The following is a 17,982-nucleotide window of genomic DNA, read 5'->3' on the forward strand; positions in this document are numbered from 1 at the left end:
ATATCGTTGACCCCCCAAAAAAGGGAAGGCATGTTGAAGTCACTTCATTATTTGAGTAGCACAGTCTTTATCCCATATATATCAAATTTTAGAATGAAAAAGGTGCTAACATTATGCTTTTCCAAAATAAAAAATGAAATATATATATATATATATATCAATGTTATTCAGTTTAGAATAAAATTGTTAGACAAAGACAGCCATGCTATTATATAATAGGAGGAACATCTTGCTCTTGTGGTATAAAGGTGGAAACTTCTTATACTCAAAGCATTAGTCAAATGTTCCTGATACGAGCTTCTATAACAAAAATCAACAAATATAACATTGCTTTTAAATAAGCTTTATTTATAATTAGCATTGTATAAAGAAACATACATTATGATACATGATATGATGGTATGATAGTATTTACATCAGTTTGTCAACTGGAGACTGAACATTAACAGCTTATGCAACTGATGCTGTATATATGCAATGTACAGATGAGAAGTCACTGAGGAATGTTGGGGCTATGAACTTTTGTCATCTACAGGAACATATGCAACAAAACAAACAGTGTTATACAGCTCTGACACCGGTACCATGATCTCTAGGGCAACATAAGGCATGGGTTAAAAGCTGTTATAGGAGAAACGTTTTGTATTAGCGTCAACAAAACTAATAAGAAATACTAAAAACAAAAGTAACCTACAACTCCAATATGCAAGAGGATTTAGTCATTTTCAACAGATGTTCTGCTTACACTCGCTCATTAGTTTACAATATGGCTCAACAGACCTTTAATACAAGTTGTGTGTTCACAAGTCTGTCAGTTTTAACTGTCCACCAATATCCCACTCCATCAAGATGTCTCTGAAAATGGCTGTCTTTATCTAATACAAAATGGTAACACACACATTAAACTTTAAAAATAAACATTTAAAAATGAAAAAAAAAAAAAAAACAATGTTACCAAACATGTTCGGATAAAGCAAAGTAACTTGAGTGGGTAATGAGATGAATGAGTACATAAAATTAGGAATCCAGAACACGGATTCGCTAAACATTATGGTCAACTTACCGTTGGGAAAATAAAGGTTCAGTAAACAATATGGTAAGCCCTTATGTAAACTATTACTAAATGCAGTGAATAAGTACCTCTAAATGCATGTGCCGACAAGGAATACATGTGACATTCACCATTAATTAAGGCTCAATGCTGCCAATATGAGTGAGACAGCAACAAATGGCATGTGATATGTCTGTACTGTGGTTACCAGTGCTAACAAGTAAAAATGCTCATACATTATTAGACATGGCGTTTTCTAAGGAAAACATCATCTGTGACCAGAAAAGAGTTCTAGCACAGGCTACATAATAATAAGACATCACATTATGCAAAAGAATGAAAAAAAAGGGCTGCCAACTCTTAGTTGCTTCTGTAGATGCAACAGTTTCTGATTATTCGGCTAACCTCCCTCAAGTTAACCTGCCAATGTTCCCTAAATTGGCAACTTAAAGTATCTTCACAGTAAATTACAGAAAGGAAAAACAAGTCTCAATGAGGAATTTAAAGCCAACTCTAACACTGGAAGAGAGAGACTTGTGTTCAAATCCATGAAAAATTGGCATGTTTACAAGTAAACAAAGTGAATATGAGGATCGCTGGAAATTTTCTACGGTCTGAGGTCCATAGAAATTGTACCTGAGAACTTTTGGCATTCACTGTTGCTAATAACAACTTGTTATCAAGCACATAATGTAGCTAACTGATCGGAAGAAAAAAAAATCTAAGTGGAAAACTAGGTTGCTCAAGAATCAGAAAATCTATTCCTTCATGCCAACCTGATGCCTAAATGCCAAAATATTAGAAAAAATAAAGAAAATTCCCTTAAACTTTTACATTTTCTTTTCCCAACTAAAGGAAAACCATTTGTTCTGCTCTGTTCAATATAAAAATATTAACATAAAAATGTGGGTCCTGAGAGAGAAAAAAAAAAATCTAAACTGACAAAGCAAATAAAGTCGAGTACAACACACACTGATAATGAGATTAGACTCGTACATACATACCGCAGTGGTATGTATGTACATGCATACTTGTACTTGTACATACATACCACTATATAAGAGTTAGCCCAAACTATTAAAAGTAAATCTATTAAAATGTATAAAAAAATAAATAAAAAAAAACAAAAAAAAGATGCAGATGTGAAAAGAAAGAGCATAGCACAAATTTACAACTATAATATTGCAAGTGCATAGACAAACAAAAGTTAAAGCTTAAAAAAAAAAACTAAAAAAAAAAAAAAACTACAAATAATAAAAGAAGAAAAAAAAAATACAAGGCATCAGCAACAAGCATTGAGGTGCTATAAAGCTATGATTTTGTGTATATAAATAAATCCCTAGATGAAAATAATCACGTAAACCAACATATGTGAGTCTATATTTCTTATCTCTTATAGTTCCAATAGTTCTTATAGTGTATTATTTGCATTATTTTATAATCTGCAAATTCTCTCTATTTCTATGCTTGCATTTTACTATTTACTAGTTCCAGCCTGTCTTATCGATATATAATATCTAAATCTATGTATGTACCAGATATATAGTGTTTAATTAAATTCTTATCTTATGAACAGTGAGAAATAGAATCAAAAACAGACATATAGGGTTTGTTGAAATGACAATATTGTAACTGTCTAAATGTATATTTTTAAAGTGGTTAAAGGAATAAATGGTAACATTGATTCTGTTTGTCTCCCGGCTCCAGATGTGACAATGATATGTGGTGTAGAGGCACCACATCCAGAGAGCAGAGAGACAGAAAGAGGTTCGGGAAGAGCAGGAATAGGGGAGCACAGATATGAGGAGAGAGAAGGAGGACGGTAAACAGGGAACTTTGGTGAGGGTCCTTTGAGAGCCGGCTGCTAGAACTTGCCTGCGTTGGCCAGGAAGGGCACAGAGCCAAATGGATCCTCAGGGAGTGAGGGCTGCAGTACCGGCTGCTGTCTGTCTATGCTGCTGGCCTCCATGCTGACAGATCGCTCTACTGGCTTTTCTGTGGGGAAGAAGGGTAGCAGGCACATAGAAAGTGTTAATGTAGCAATAAAGCAGGATGTGTATGCCCTCTGCTGGAGAGGGTGTAGAATACTAGAAGAGGATAGATGTACGGATGCAATTCTAAAACAGACTCAAAGAGTGACGGAGAGAACTGCATTGAAAGCCACTGTGACATTTACAATAGTCAGGATCTACAAAAAGACACACAGAGACACTTGCTTGCTCTTAGAAGGTCAAACTCTCGATCAAGAAGCTCCTCTTCTGTGAGTTTAGAGAAATTGTCTTCTCCAAATGGGTTCCATCCAGACATATCAGGAGGGTTGTTGACAGTCTGAGGAGAAGGACTCAAGATCTCCACAGTGGAAACTGGGTTTCTACTACAACAGAAAAAGGAAAAATGCCAGACATTTAAATACTTAAACAGTAACGTAATAGGTATATATATATTACAAATAAAAGCTGTTCTTTTTCAGAATCCTGAAAAATATATGAAGGATCATGTGACACTGAAGACTGGAGTAATGACTGCGGAAAATTCAGCTTTGCCATCACAGGATTAAATTAAATTTTAAAATATATTCAAATAGAAAACAGTTATTTTAAATTGTATTAATATTTCACAATATTAATGTTTTTACTGTTTTTTTTTTATAATCGAATAAATCCTGGGTGAGTATAAAAGATTTATTTAAAAAAAATCTTACCACCCCCCCCCCCCCCCCCCCCCAAAAAAAACTGTAATATATATTCATTCTGCTGTGAAATTCTATGACAGCACCAAAATGGCAAACTAAGACTCATTCAGTAGTGTGACAGTTTAAACTGACTCTACATCAGTAATAACATCCAAAGTGCTTGCCTGATGTTAGTGAAGGTGGTCTCTACTGGAGAAGCTCCGGCAGGGTTATAGGAGCCCAGCGGGGCCTGGAACTCCAGAGGGGAGATATAGGGCACCTGCTGGACTGGAACACACTGCTGCTGCTGCTGAACAAAGGCCTGCTGGTACTGATGCATCTTTAAGATGACAAGCAAAAGAACTTAGTCAAACTAGTAATCTGCAGCCCTATTTTCATAGACATGCTGTTGTGTGCTAGTGCTCAGAACTTCACTTTGACAATATACAAGAGATATGAAAGTAGCACCAGTATCACACCGCAGTTTTAAAATTATTGCAGCATTTGTTGTGTTGCTAGGATAATTGTTGCAATGGACTATGCTAGAACAAGCTTTAAAGGGTTAGTTCACCCAAAAATAAAAAATTCTGTCTAAAAAGTAAAGTAAAATTAATTACTCACCCTCATGTCATTCTACACCCCTAAGACCTTCGTTCATCTTCGGAACACAAATTAAGTTATTTTTGATGAAATCCGATGGCTCAGTGAGGCCTCCATTGAGAGCAAAGCCACTGAACCTCACAAGGTCCATAAAGGTACTAAAAACATATTTAAAACAGTTCACGTGAGTAGAGTGGTTCTACCTTAATTTTATAAAGCGACAAGAATACTTTTTGTGCCCCAAAAAAAACAAAATAACGACTTTGACTATATCTAGTGATGGCCGATTTCAAAACACTTCAGAGCTTTACGAATCGAATCAGTGGTTCGGAGCGCCAAGGTCACGTGATTTCAGCAGTTTAGCCATTAGATAGGAAATCCGAATCACTCATTTGAAACAAAAGATTCGTAAAGCTCAGAAGCAGCGTTTTGGAATCGGCCATCACGAGATATTGTTGAAAAATCGTTGTTTTGTTTTTTTTGGCGCACAGAAAGTATCCTCGTCGCTTTATAATATTAAGGTAGAACCACTGAACTCACATGAACTGTTTTAAATACGCTTTTAGTACATTAATGGATCTTGAGAGGTTCAGTGGCTTTGCTCTCAGTAGAGGCCTCACTGAGCCATCGGATTTCATCAAAAATATCTTAATTTGTGTTCTGAAGATGAACGAAGGTCTTACTGGTGTAGAACGACATGAGGGTGAGTAATAAATGACATTATTTTCATTTTTGGGTGAACTAACCCTTTAAGATAAACTGCAACAAGTAACTCAAATCGATTTCACGTTTATTGGTTTATTTGGCAAGTAGTTGTGTAATAAACAGGATATAATATGCATAAATGCAAAATAAAACTCTTTAGGGTAATTCAAGACCTGGTCATCCTGGATATTTTGTGATAATGACTAAAAAGATAACTATTTATTATCCCTTACTTAACTTTCCACTTAATATAAAAGTATGCTTTCTCCATGCAAAATGACCATGAGAACACAGGGAGATAGAAAGAGACACAGACAGAAAGAGCGCCACAGAGGCCTTTGAATTTCCCTACAGTGTAATTGCCTCATATGTTACAATTTAACACAGAGAATCGGTCGATTTCACCACCCCATTCAATCCCCTGATGGTTTTGCATGGAGCAGATTGCATCTGAAATTAAACAGATGGTAACCATTCGGTGGAAAATGAGCTAAAAATTGCTCCGCCTTAACATTATGTATTTAGCGAAAGTCAGTTAGCAACATTTCCTCTTTTAGCGTAAATACAATTCAAAGGAATTATTGACGGTTATGACTGGGCGACATTCACTTGGATGGAGAAACAGTTTGGCATTGCTTCAGTGAGTGAATGGGGCCAAATGAGTATTTAAAGGAAAGAGTCTAATTTCAGCCTTCTAGGAAAATTACAATATACAACATAACCTACTGACATACACACAGCAGATAAATTTACATGCATTTTACATTCCTTCATAACATTAATTTTTAAATAAATATCTCCTATATTAGAACTGCATCTACTTAAAATCTTGCAAAATTCCTCTTTAAAAAGTGAATAAATGGTCCTGCCATTAATGTTCGGGGTGTATGAGGCATCTCACCAGGGCAGTGTAGTGAGCCTGCTGTTGCTGCTGGGAGTGATATATGGGCTGCTGCTGCATCATCATCTGCTGCTGAAGCATATGCTGCTGCTGCTGCATCTGAAGACTCTGTTGCATGGCCTGATGATACTGCGAAAGAGAGAGAGAGATGTCAGTGGACAGTCGTGATAAGCGTGGGAGTTTAATTTATGCTTACCAATATGTTCAGTAACACAGTGCTATCATAGGGTTTATACCATCACATGGTATAATCCTACAACATCATACATTTAAAATTCAGGGCAGCAGGCTTGAACTCAAGACAACAGGAGATTTAACACAGAGTGATCACAACACTGCCAATTTCTTCGCAATCTGAATAAGCACTGGACTGACAGAGAGTCATTCAATATGCAATTTTTTTTGTGTGTGTGTGTGTGTGTGTGTGTGTGAGAGTGAAACACAAAAAATATCCCTCTAAACAGCATTCTGCAGTGAATAAGTATGCATTGTTTAATTTAATAACTAAAGGTGAAATTCACTGCCGGCAAGATGGGATTTTAATAAACTTGTCTGTCTATGCAGTAGAAATGTGGGGGGAAAAAAATTAATCCATGCTACATGACTAGAGAAAAAGAGCTATGGCATCCTCTTTTGCCAAAAACACCCATAATGCACTTGATTTTGGAGCCATCATCCTGTCTATCCCGACTGTCCGTGGGCAGGAATGCAAAAATGAGGAAGCTTGACCTGTAGTAACAAAAGACCTAAAACTATCAAAAGTCCACCAGGTGACGCAAAAACGCATTTTGCTGACAAATAAACCTTATATATATATATATATATATATATATATATATATACACACAGTGGGTACGGAAAGTATTCAGACCCCCTTAAATTTTTCACTCTTTGTTATATTGCAGCCATTTGCTAAAATCATTTAAGTTCATTTTTTTTTTCCTCATTAATGTACACACAGCTTCCCATATTGACAGAAAAACACAGAATTGTTGACATTTTTGCAGATTTATTAAAAAAGAAAAACTGAAATAGAAATAAGTGAGAAATAAGATTCTCTGGTCTGATGAGACCAAGATAGAACTTTTTGGCCTTAATTCTAAGCGGTATGTGTGGAGAAAACCAGGCACTGCTCATCACCTGTCCAATACAGTCCCAACAGTGAAGCATGGTGGTGGCAGCATCATGCTGTGGGCGTGTTTTTCAGCTGCAGGGACAGGACGACTGGTTGCAATCGAGGGAAAGATGAATGCGGCCAAGTACAGGGATATCCTGGACGAAAACCTTCTCCAGAGTGCTCAGGACCTCAGACTGGGCCGAAGGTTTACCTTCCAACAAAACAATGACCCTAAGCACACAGCTAAAATAATGAAGGAGTGGCTTCACAACAACTCTGTGACTGTTCTTGAATGGCCCAGCCAGAGCCCTGACTTAAACCCAATTGATCATCTCTGGAGAGACTTAAAAATGGCTGTCCACCAACGTTTACCATCCAACCTGACAGAACTGGAGAGGATCTGCAAGGAGGAATGGCAGAGGATCCCCAAATCCAGGTGTGAAAAACTTGTTGAATCTTTCCCAAAAAGACTCATGGCTGTATTAGATCAAAAGTGTGCTTCTACTAAATACTGAGCAAAGGGTCTGAATACTTAGGACCATGTGATATTTCAGTTTTTCTTTTTTAATAAATCTGCAAAAATGTCAACAATTCTGTGTTTTTCTGTCAATATGGGGTGCTGTGTGTACATTAATGAGGAAAAAAAATGAACTTAAATGATTTTAGCAAATGGCTGCAATATAACAAAGAGTGAAAAAATTTAAGGGGGTTTGAATACTTTCCGTACCTACTGTATATTACCGACATTGTAACAATGCTGGTTGAGAATCGGCTAACTTATCTTTTAAGATTGTTTGTAGTTTCAGAGTTGGCCAATGTCCATCTGACCCATTAAAGTCAGCAGAAAATAAATTCAAAATTTTCTAAATACATGTTATTGAGCTTATTGTTAATTCATCCATGCTTTTTTTAATTCCTTTTTTTCCAATTCTTAATACAAATTTAATAACTTCTTGTTCCGGTGAAATGATAGACTTCTATCTGGTCACATGCTGGACTTCTCCAATAATTTAACTCACTTAAACCCTGCCCATTTCCTACAATCGACTGTAAGCTCTCATTCAATCAACAACCGATGGACAGAACCAATCAACATGGGTTTTCTGGACAATATATTGTACGTTGTACGTTACGTTAGGGAAGAAAAGATCTGTCGCTACTTGTTACATTGTGACTTAGAAAGATGCATGATTAACCAGAGAACCAGCGGCTGTGCATAGATACTCAAATTTAAAACAAACAGCGCCACCTGTATGTGTAGCACTGCAATGCCAAGAAACAATACTTATTGTGGATTTTGAGTATATTATAGATCACAGATTTGACCAGTTTCTGAATGTAATACCAATCAAATTCATGTTCTCAAACTAGGAAAGCCTTCATTCCTTAAAAAAAAAAAAAAAAAAAAAAAAAAATCAAAACATGATAATGTGTATCAGACAACTAAAACTGTCAAACGTAAACAGTTCCACCATATTCTTGGTTGTTTATGTGTAAACAAAGTAGTCATCATGTGCTCATCAGAAGACCACAATGTTTAATCCAAATAAGAATGAACTCACTGAACACACACACAGACAAAAACTATTTATGCCAATGGGATTTTCCGCAATTACTTAACTGGGTCAATAAAAATAAAACCAGATATGCATCTGATGCAGATATGAACCCTTGAAATTGCACTTGAGCCTAAATAGAGCCATTATTAAAGATATGCAGAAAATTGGTCATAAATTGGTCATGATTTAATCATAAGATCCAAAATCTACAGAGAACCTTCAGTAAGGCCCAAAACCTGCCGCACATTGGTCTTGACCACCTGAGCCACTCATTACCTGTTGCATGTACTGTAGCTGCTGTGCAGTGACTTGCTGTTGGTGGTGGATATTGTGCTGTTGCTGCTGTTGTTGTTGTTGATGATGTAGCTGTTGTAGTCGAAGGTCTCCAGGCTGCAGTTGCTGTAACACTCTGTTCTGCTGACTGCTGCTCGGCATCTGCACAGCCGACTGCTGCCCATTCCCAGAAGCTGAAACAGGCACACATACTGTATAGTCAAAGCTAATTTCTCCAGAGGAACAAAAATACAGAACACAGACCATATTTAAGAAAATATGAATTATATTGTTCACCTTTCTGGCCGTTGCTAACCGTACCTGAGGATACAGTCATTTTCACAGGAGTTACAGAGCTGGACAAGGGCAAAACATTACTATTTGCAGCTTTGGGTCTTTGCCTGGGTGCGATTGATGTTTCTGTTGGTCCAACTGAATCTGTTATTCTAATGAAAAAAGAAATAAGCTGAAAACATGCAACTTAAATGGTTTGTTGAATTCAGACAATCTGAAAGTGACACACAAACTCTAATATGTTACCTGGCTTTTGTCAGGCTCTTCTTAGCAGCAATATCACTAGCAGTAAGGGGCTCCGGCAATGAGGTGGGAAGGGGAGAGTTCTGTGTGGCAGAAAACAAAAACACTCATTAAATAATAATAATTCTGAATCATACTAGGAGATTAACAAAAAATAACTATGAATTCAATTAACTCCCCATAATCTATGGCTACATTCACGCTGTCTGTCCAAATCCGACTATTTGTGTATTCATTTAGAATCTGATCTAAATTATTGATTATCCTTGATGTGTGTCGCAACTGTTCAGATCCGATTCATGTGTTTCTCGTGGTGCTCTTTTTTTTTTTTTTTTTTTTTTAGAATATCTGTATTGGTCTCTATGGCAATGATGTTGTGTAGGTATGCATATGCCAAAAAGCAACAGCAATACAGTTTGCAATACAGATGTTGTCTTATGTCAACATGCTATCTCTTGTTTTAAGTCTTATGAGGCAGTGGCAGATATCTAGGAGGATGGAATATGCAGCTTTATTCACTGCTACCATCTCCAGCTGTCTCAAAATTCAAAGAGTCACGTAGACCAGGCTGACTAGCAGTATATTGTAATTTTCCACTCGACCTGCATTTCGCAACAACACAACCTTGTTTCTGCAACAACTTTCAGTATGTTTCCTACAACAACATCTGACATATTTACATGTTATGTGGCATGAGAAAGTGACAGGCAGAAAAGCCTGTAAAATCTGATCGGAGCAGTCAGATATGATTTGAATAGGATTTCAAAACACATATGATTGTACTTTAAAAAATGATTTTTAAAAATTGTATTTCATGTCATTTTACACTTAATTTTGTACTGTCTGTACAAGGCCTATGTGTGAGTAACTTACAAAAAGATTTGGCACTGGACACTCCTTTCCAGTTAACCGAAAGGCAAAGTAAGAAACTTGATAGATGTCAGGTCTCCTTTCTTGATCAGGCTCCAACATGTATCCTGTGAGAATGAAAGACAATGGCCGTTATCAGTTAACAAATGAGTTAATGGTGCTTATATTCAATCTAAATGCACGTTCAAGAACAGATCACCCAAAAAAAGAAAATTCAGTCATTCATATCAAATGGAAAACAGCACACAAGTAATATGAACCACTTATAATACTTACATGGTGCCTGGAAAATGATGACAGAATTGTCATTTTTGGATGAACTACCCCTTAATTTAGAAATACATAAACAATCATAGACATTTAGATGCTAACCAGCCCAATCATATTTCAATGGGAACATTTCTCAAAATATCTTCTTTTATGTTTCAATAAAGTCGTACAAGTTTGGAATGACCTAAGAAGGAAAGAATTTTCATTTTGGGGCGAATTATCTCATTAAGGGGAGCTGGGACACAAGCGTGCAGTACCACTATACTACCAGAGGGTGGAGCTATTGTTTAGCTTAATTTCAAAACTCCACCACAGCCTGTGTACACACCCACATTAAACCATCTTACACAAAATCATTTTCAAATCTCTTGGGAATATTTGAAAGCTGCTTACTTATTAAACAGTGCAACTTAGAGGAGAATTTTGAACCGTCCGGAACAGCAAAGGTTCCGTCACATATGGCAACTTGACTCTCCCCAAATGGAAGTGTGAAGAAACACAGCTTGTACAACAAGCATCCAAGCGCCTGGGAAAGAGAGAGAAAACAAGAAAATGTAATTCCACACAAAGACATTCAATACATCAGGTTTCACTGCTCTAATAAGTAAATACTGCACTGTGACAACACTTATAATGGCTGACAGCTGCTCTGTGTCGTATGAGATGAATTCTGAGAATTTTTTTTCTATTTTCAGACAGAGCAAATGGGCAGGAAGTATTGTCATACATTTCCTCTTCCTATCCGGGCAAGTTCTGACACGATGACCATGAACTGCTACCATCTGCACTGGTGAAATTTATCACAATGTGAACTTTCCACTGAAGGACCTTTATGGAACTGAGGCTAGACCATTTCTTTTCTATTCAGTCCTTGTTTAGTAGGAAGAGCTGTGAAATGAGGCTAGGCTACCTACCTTTTACAGCAAGTCAAGTTAAAGAGGAAGTTGCCTTCATGAGGCCCTCATTCCTGTCTTTACAACACTGCCAGAAATCAGGAAACTCTTTTCTTTATTGCTTTCCATCAAGCCCACATGCACATAACACCGCTCCTCAGCTCTACTAAACATGTCTGAAATGTGTCTGATTGCATCTTGTTACAGTATAACTTAAACATTTTTACAGCATTGCACCTTGATACATGCCTCAATTTTTCATGACGCAAAAGAAAGCATCAACAAAAGGATCAACTTTGAAACAAATCCAGGATTTCATGTATAGCTGTAAAGCACACCCCTGAGAGCCCTCATTTACAGAGGAAACCGGTTTCTCATCCGTGTCTGCTGTGTCAGTCTGACCAAACCAGCTCTCCAGCTTGTTTATTGACATGGGAGGGAAAGAAAGAGGGAATGAAAGAATGAGTGGGTGGACGTGAGAGAGAGACAGACAGAGAGAGAGAATATATACGTACGTGTGTGTGTGTGTGTGTGTGTGTGTGTGTGTGTGTGTGTGTGTGTGTGTGTGTGTGTGTGTGCGCGAGTTCAGTGCCTACCCAGATATCAGCCTTTGTGGTGATGGCTTTCCCTTGGTACAAGTTAATCATCTCTGGGGCACGGTATGACAGAGTTGTGTACCTAAGCAGAAAAGAATGACAACAATGGAAGGTTTAAAAGCACTAACTTCCTGGCACCAGAACTAGTAACAAGAAATTACATCATCTAACACATTTTGTACATTTCTTTATATTACATGGACAAAATGTAAATTTGTCACACATACAAGCTTCAAGACAGAGCAACTCAACCAGTGCTCTGAGGCAACATCCATATTCTGTTATTTTATCTACTACAATATGCATAAGCGTGACACTCTCTGTAACTCAACTGCAATGCTCATCACATACACACACACTGCCATTGAAAAGTTTGGGGTCAGTTTTTAAAGAACATTTAAGACATTTATAATGTTACAGATGATTTTTATTTCAAGTGAATGCTGTGTTTTAACTTCCAATTCATCAAAGAATCCTGAAAAAAAGTTATCACAGTTTACACAAAAATATTAAGCAAAACAACCGTTTTCAATATTGATAATAATTAGAAATGTTTCTTGAGTATCAAATCAACATGCTAGAATAATTTCTGAAAGTTCATGTGACAAAGACTGGAGTAATGATGCTGGAAATTCAGCTTTGCCGTCACAGGAATAAATTTCATTTTAAAATATATTAAAATAAAGTTATTTTAAATTGCAATATTTCACAATATTACTGTTTTTACTGTATTTTTGTTCTAATAAATGCAGCCTTGGTGAGATTGAGAGGCTTCTTACAAAAACTTCTTACCATCCCCAAACTTTTGAACGGTAGTGTACAATCGCTTGCACAATACCCCATTTCTGGACAGGGAAGGGTTTCAAATTAATTTGTCATTAAATGAACTATAAAAGTAATGTTACTTAAACAGTAACTCTGATATTATGGTGTAAATATAATAATTAACACATTACTTTAATAGATACTAGTTTAGCAGTTAGATGAAAATTAATTAATTACGTAATACATGTTACCGGCAACACTGGACACTAAAGACATGAAACTGGCATAGTAGTAAATAAAATATACAGGGTTCATCAAACAAAATATTTTCTCCTTGAGAGCTACTGTATGTAATAATAATAATCCTCAAGTCCTTGTGCTTGATGTTTTCCCAAATTATACAAATGGTGCAAGTAAAACACACACCACACAAAAAAAATTCTACAATGCTCAAGAAAAAAAAAAAAAGAAAAAAAAAAAAGAAGAAGAAGAAAAGAGTGAAAGAAATATTTGTAAATTCCATAGTAATTCAGAACTCCCCACTGTAATGCAGAAAGTCTTACTTCTTGATCTCATCCTCCACGGCAGCTATACCATCTTTATGTGGAAGCAGAACTTTGTGTGTGGCACTTCCAAAATCACACAAGACGTAGTTTCCCTGGTCATTCAAGAGGAGGTTTTCTACCTGTAAACACACACATTTGTTAGTGATCTTTTTAAAAAGGTCCAACTACTGTAAATTCCAACAGTCAAGAGACAAAGGCAGGAGAGGAAGAAGGACATTTAATGAAGTACTAAATAGTGTTAATATTAGTACTGATGTTTTTCAAGCACAATAACTTTTTCAGCATATTCTGCATACCAAAATTCAACAGATGTCAATGACTTTCTGCCAGACATCATTTTTACAGGAGCGATCTTTGATTAAACAGCTCTAATCATGTGGCTACTTGTTGCACCACCCCGATGTTCACATTAAATTATGACAGTCTGCACTTTTTATAATTGACAACTCTGTGTAAAATACATCAATTCCTGTCAGACCCTTCAAACTAAAATAGTCAAATGTAACCCATGAGATTAAATGGGTTACTTAAAATACACAAAAAGAGGAAGTAAACCGGTTGCAACTACTTCATTTGAAACATCTTGAGAACGTATTCGGTAAATCAAAAAAAAACAAACGCAGCTTGGAGTGAAGTGGACAATCATGAAATCCTGGTTTATATTTGTATTTCAACACGGTTATACTACAGAAGAAAATTATATTAACAAAAACAACAACCTAAGTGTCTCACACAAATCATGTCTTAAAGGGATAGTTCACTCAAAAATGTAAATTTGATGTTTATCTGCTTACCCCCAGGGCATCCAAGATGTAGGTGACTTTGTTTCTTCAGTAGAACACAAATGATGATTTTTAACTCCAACCGTTGTGGTCTGTCAGTCGTATAATGCTTGTCAATGGTAACTCCATTTATAAGAGTCAAAAAAACATGCACAGACAAATCCAAATTAAACCCTGCGGCTTGTGACGACACATTGATGTCCTAAGACACGAAACGATCAGTTTGTGCAAGAAAACGAACAGTATTTATATCATTTTTCACCTCTAAAACACCACTATGTCCAACTGCCTTGCGCATCCGGTTGGTGAGGTCTGAGAACGTGTTCTGATGACAGAAGTGATGTCTCGCGCTTATACTTCAGTGAGTGCGAGACATCACTTCCGTTCACCAACCGGATGTGCAAGGCAGTTGGACATAGTGGTGTTTTAGAGGTGAAAAATTATATAAATACTGTTTGGTTTCTCGCACAAACCAATCGTTTCGTGTCTTAGGACATCAATGTGTCATCACGAATTTGGATTTGTCTGTGCATGTTTTTTTGACTCCTATAGATGGAGTTCCCATTGACAAGCATTATACGACTGACAGACCACAACTTTTGGAGTTAAAAATCATCATTTGTGTTCTACTGAAGAAACAAAGTCACCTATATCTTGGATGCCCTGGGGGTAAGCAGATAAATACATCAAATTTTCATTTTTGGGTGAACTATCCCTTTAAATGGACTATTCTTATAGTACTTTAATGTCTTTTTTGGAGCTTTACCACCAGTGTTCTTCATCCCCTTATGTTACATGAAAAACAACAGCCCTGCATGAGGAAGCCCCTCTATTACAAATGAGTAAACAAACGAATTTCTTCCACTTGAGTGCCCAATAATTTCCCAATTATTTTAGACTTTGATTGGTTTTGACTGGTGGGAAAAAGTGTTCGTTTGAATGGCACCATTGGCCTGTTCCCACACTTTTCTGCCAAAAGGGCGGCCTTGTTTCTTTCAAGCACTGGTGTTTTTCACAGAGACAGCATAGCATGCCCATCTTTTCCTGGGTTTCACTAATGCTTGCCACTAATAATGTTTGTGAGCAGAGTAATTGCTTTTGGAGATCATGTCTGGTATCACGGTGTTGAACTGGTATGGTCAGAACATGGTTCCCTAAACTGACAAGGAGTGTCCTAAATTAAACCTTCCAGCTAGTCAAACAGAGTCAGACAAAAGAGAATCAGTGATCAGCCAGAGTACCTTATACTTGCTTTCCAACATTTATGAAATCACATAGATGAAAGTGCAGACACGTCAGTGCTAGTGTCTACAGCTTCACACCTGCAGTGAACTAATTTAAATGGCTGCAAATAAACTGTATGGAAATAATTTATATCCACCTGGAATTGAATAGAAATATCCTGTAGTTATCTTACTAAAGTGGTTTCTGTACTGTACCTTCAGGTCTCTGTGGATGATTGGAGTTTTACACTGGTGGAGTCTGGCAACAGCTTCACAGGCATCACAGAATATGTTGAGCACCTCCTCTTCAGTGAATCCTACGTGCAGCCGTTGGTTCATCTGCTTCACCACCTGACCAGCTAGATGACACACATTAATTCAGTCAACAAAGTGGCATCAGATTAGGAATATCTTAGGGGGGGGGTTAAGGAAAAACAAGGCCTTGATGTCCATTAAATCCAGATTTGTTCAGTGTTATTTTAGTATTATTTATATACTATTACTGTATTTATCAATATTTTGAATTTGCTTTTATTTTTTATAATTTTCATTTTTATTTTAGTTTAAGTTTAAGTAATTTTATGTGCTTTTGCCATTTTCATTTTTTTTTATATTTCTATTTAGCTTTATTTTTTAGTTTTAGCAGCTTGTTTTATTTCAGTTAGTCGCCAAGGCAACATTTCTAATTTTCAGTTTTTTTTAGTTTAAGTTTCTCATTTATATTATATTTTTAAGTTTTATTTCAAATCAACAAAAAACTATAATAGTTTTAGTTTTTACTAACAAAAGCAACAATAGATTTGTTGTCCAACTTCAGTTGCCTGCAGAAACCAGTTGTAATCTTCTAGATTAGAACAACTTTGTATTACTAAAATTGGGAACCAAGAACTGGCTATTATTAAGAAAAAACGGAAATTTCAGAATGTTTAGTTCTGTTAACAGTTCTCTAAAACAGGTGCCTCTAAAACAGTATGTGAAAATCAGAAAAAGTAAACAAATTTAAACTAGGTGTGGGCGATATGGCAAAAAATAAATAAATAAATAAATAAATAAATAAAAATTTAGGCCAAAGTAGGGGTGGGCGAAGTTGCAATTACAATATAATACACAAATGAAATAAACAGTGCCTTATTTTATTTATTTATTTTTTCACACTAGGGGTATTACCAGTAACCTAGTATTCAAAGTAAGAAATTGAATAAACAAATGTAAAAAAAAAAAAATAAATAAAATAAAACACACTACATAGATTTCACTGTATAAATTATATATACACCGATGCTTGTTAAAGCCACTGAAGTTATTCAGAGGAGCAGTAAATGATTTTCTCTTTGTCTTTTGTTGTTTGAGTAACACTTATGACAAGCAGCAGCAGGTTTATTATTAGGCTGCTGTCATTTTAAGACCTCATGCACTGATCTAATGTACAGACACGCATCCGGTTTTCTCCAAACTGTTTATGTTCACTTAAGGCCTAACTGACTGTGGTTATGTAAACCTTGTGTGTATTTGAGTTTAAGTGCAATAAGATGCGAAAGATAACTTAGTTTAGTACTCGCGCGTTGTTTGACAGGCTTTTAAGATGCACACACTTCGGCTGTACACGCTCAGAAAAGTGCATGTCAGAACACAGTGCAAATAAAATGTTTAACCGGCAAGGATTTAAAACGCATGCAAATAATAAACTTTCATGATTGTGAATAACCGCAATGTCGCATGAGTGTAACCCTACCTTACAGTATGTTGAGACAGAACTGCAACTGATAGAACGCACTGTAGCTACGATATTTCTTCAAAAGCAGATCTTGGAGACATTTTATTTGTTCACGATCAAAATTTGTGATATCGCACACCCTTAATTAAAACATTTATTTATTTGTTCATATTACAGTTGCACTGTTTTAAGTTATTCCCTTTGTAAAGGTATTTCACTTTAAGATTATAATGAAAGTCAAACAACAGTCAGAGGGAAGTACTGTGATGCAAGTATGAGCTTGTATTTCAGGATCTTTAAAATCACACAAGGACACACAGAGATAACTTTAGATTGCATATTTAGACCATAGTTTTGTTTGCATCAAAGCTGTATTACCCTTGCAATACTCCATCAGAATCAGAACCTCCCATACACTGTCCCCGACTGCATTAGTGGTTGAATCCAGATATCGCACAATGTTCTTGTGGCCTGACAACTCTTTCTATGGGGACATAACAAAAAAGATTTTATACATTCGTGTGATGGACTGATGTACTCACGCAAAAACACATCTCAGCGTGACTCACCATGATTGTGATCTCCCGCTTGAAGATGTTCAGATCGTGGATATTGTTCACGTACATCCTTTTCAGGGCACATCTTACTCCACTGTGCGTGCGTGCCAAAAACACCATGGAGAAACCTCCTGGACACACAAACACACATATACAGAAGGTTAGTTCAGAAGTTGTTTATCTGGTCAGCGATCTCAACACATCTTAATGAGCAGTTTGACCAGTAATAGACATTAAGCAGTTCAAACTGATAACTGTTCACTTAACAGACAGTTGTACACAAATAAATGCAGGGGTTTCCCAACAAAGAAATTCAAAGGGGAATTTCAGGG

The 17,982-nt window shown here is 36.4% G+C and overlaps 1 protein-coding gene across 4 annotated transcripts in view; it reads right to left on the reverse strand.

Annotated features, from left to right (window-relative positions):
• Positions 1-17,982, reverse strand: part of bmp2k (BMP2 inducible kinase) — a 36,570-nt gene that overhangs the window by 4,959 nt on the left and 13,629 nt on the right. For 2 of the 4 annotated variants that reach the window (XM_051894984.1, XM_051894982.1), the window contains exons 2-15: positions 17,663-17,781; positions 17,472-17,577; positions 15,596-15,738; positions 13,372-13,493; positions 12,044-12,125; positions 10,948-11,080; positions 10,288-10,391; positions 9,418-9,497; positions 9,175-9,323; positions 8,881-9,071; positions 5,929-6,057; positions 3,908-4,062; positions 3,268-3,425; positions 2,927-3,046 (exon numbers count right to left, since the gene is read on the reverse strand). In XM_051894984.1, the coding sequence (XP_051750944.1) occupies positions 2,927-3,046; positions 3,268-3,425; positions 3,908-4,062; positions 5,929-6,057; positions 8,881-9,071; positions 9,175-9,323; positions 9,418-9,497; positions 10,288-10,391; positions 10,948-11,080; positions 12,044-12,125; positions 13,372-13,493; positions 15,596-15,738; positions 17,472-17,577; positions 17,663-17,781 (1,791 nt within the window). The remainder of the gene's footprint in view (positions 1-2,926; positions 3,047-3,267; positions 3,426-3,907; positions 4,063-5,928; positions 6,058-8,880; positions 9,072-9,174; positions 9,324-9,417; positions 9,498-10,287; positions 10,392-10,947; positions 11,081-12,043; positions 12,126-13,371; positions 13,494-15,595; positions 15,739-17,471; positions 17,578-17,662; positions 17,782-17,982) is intronic. The other 2 variants (XM_051894985.1, XM_051894983.1) reach the window with 2 other exon arrangements.

Source organism: Ctenopharyngodon idella, chromosome 5 (assembly GCF_019924925.1).
Source record: "Ctenopharyngodon idella isolate HZGC_01 chromosome 5, HZGC01, whole genome shotgun sequence".
NCBI lineage: Eukaryota > Metazoa > Chordata > Actinopteri > Cypriniformes > Xenocyprididae > Ctenopharyngodon > Ctenopharyngodon idella.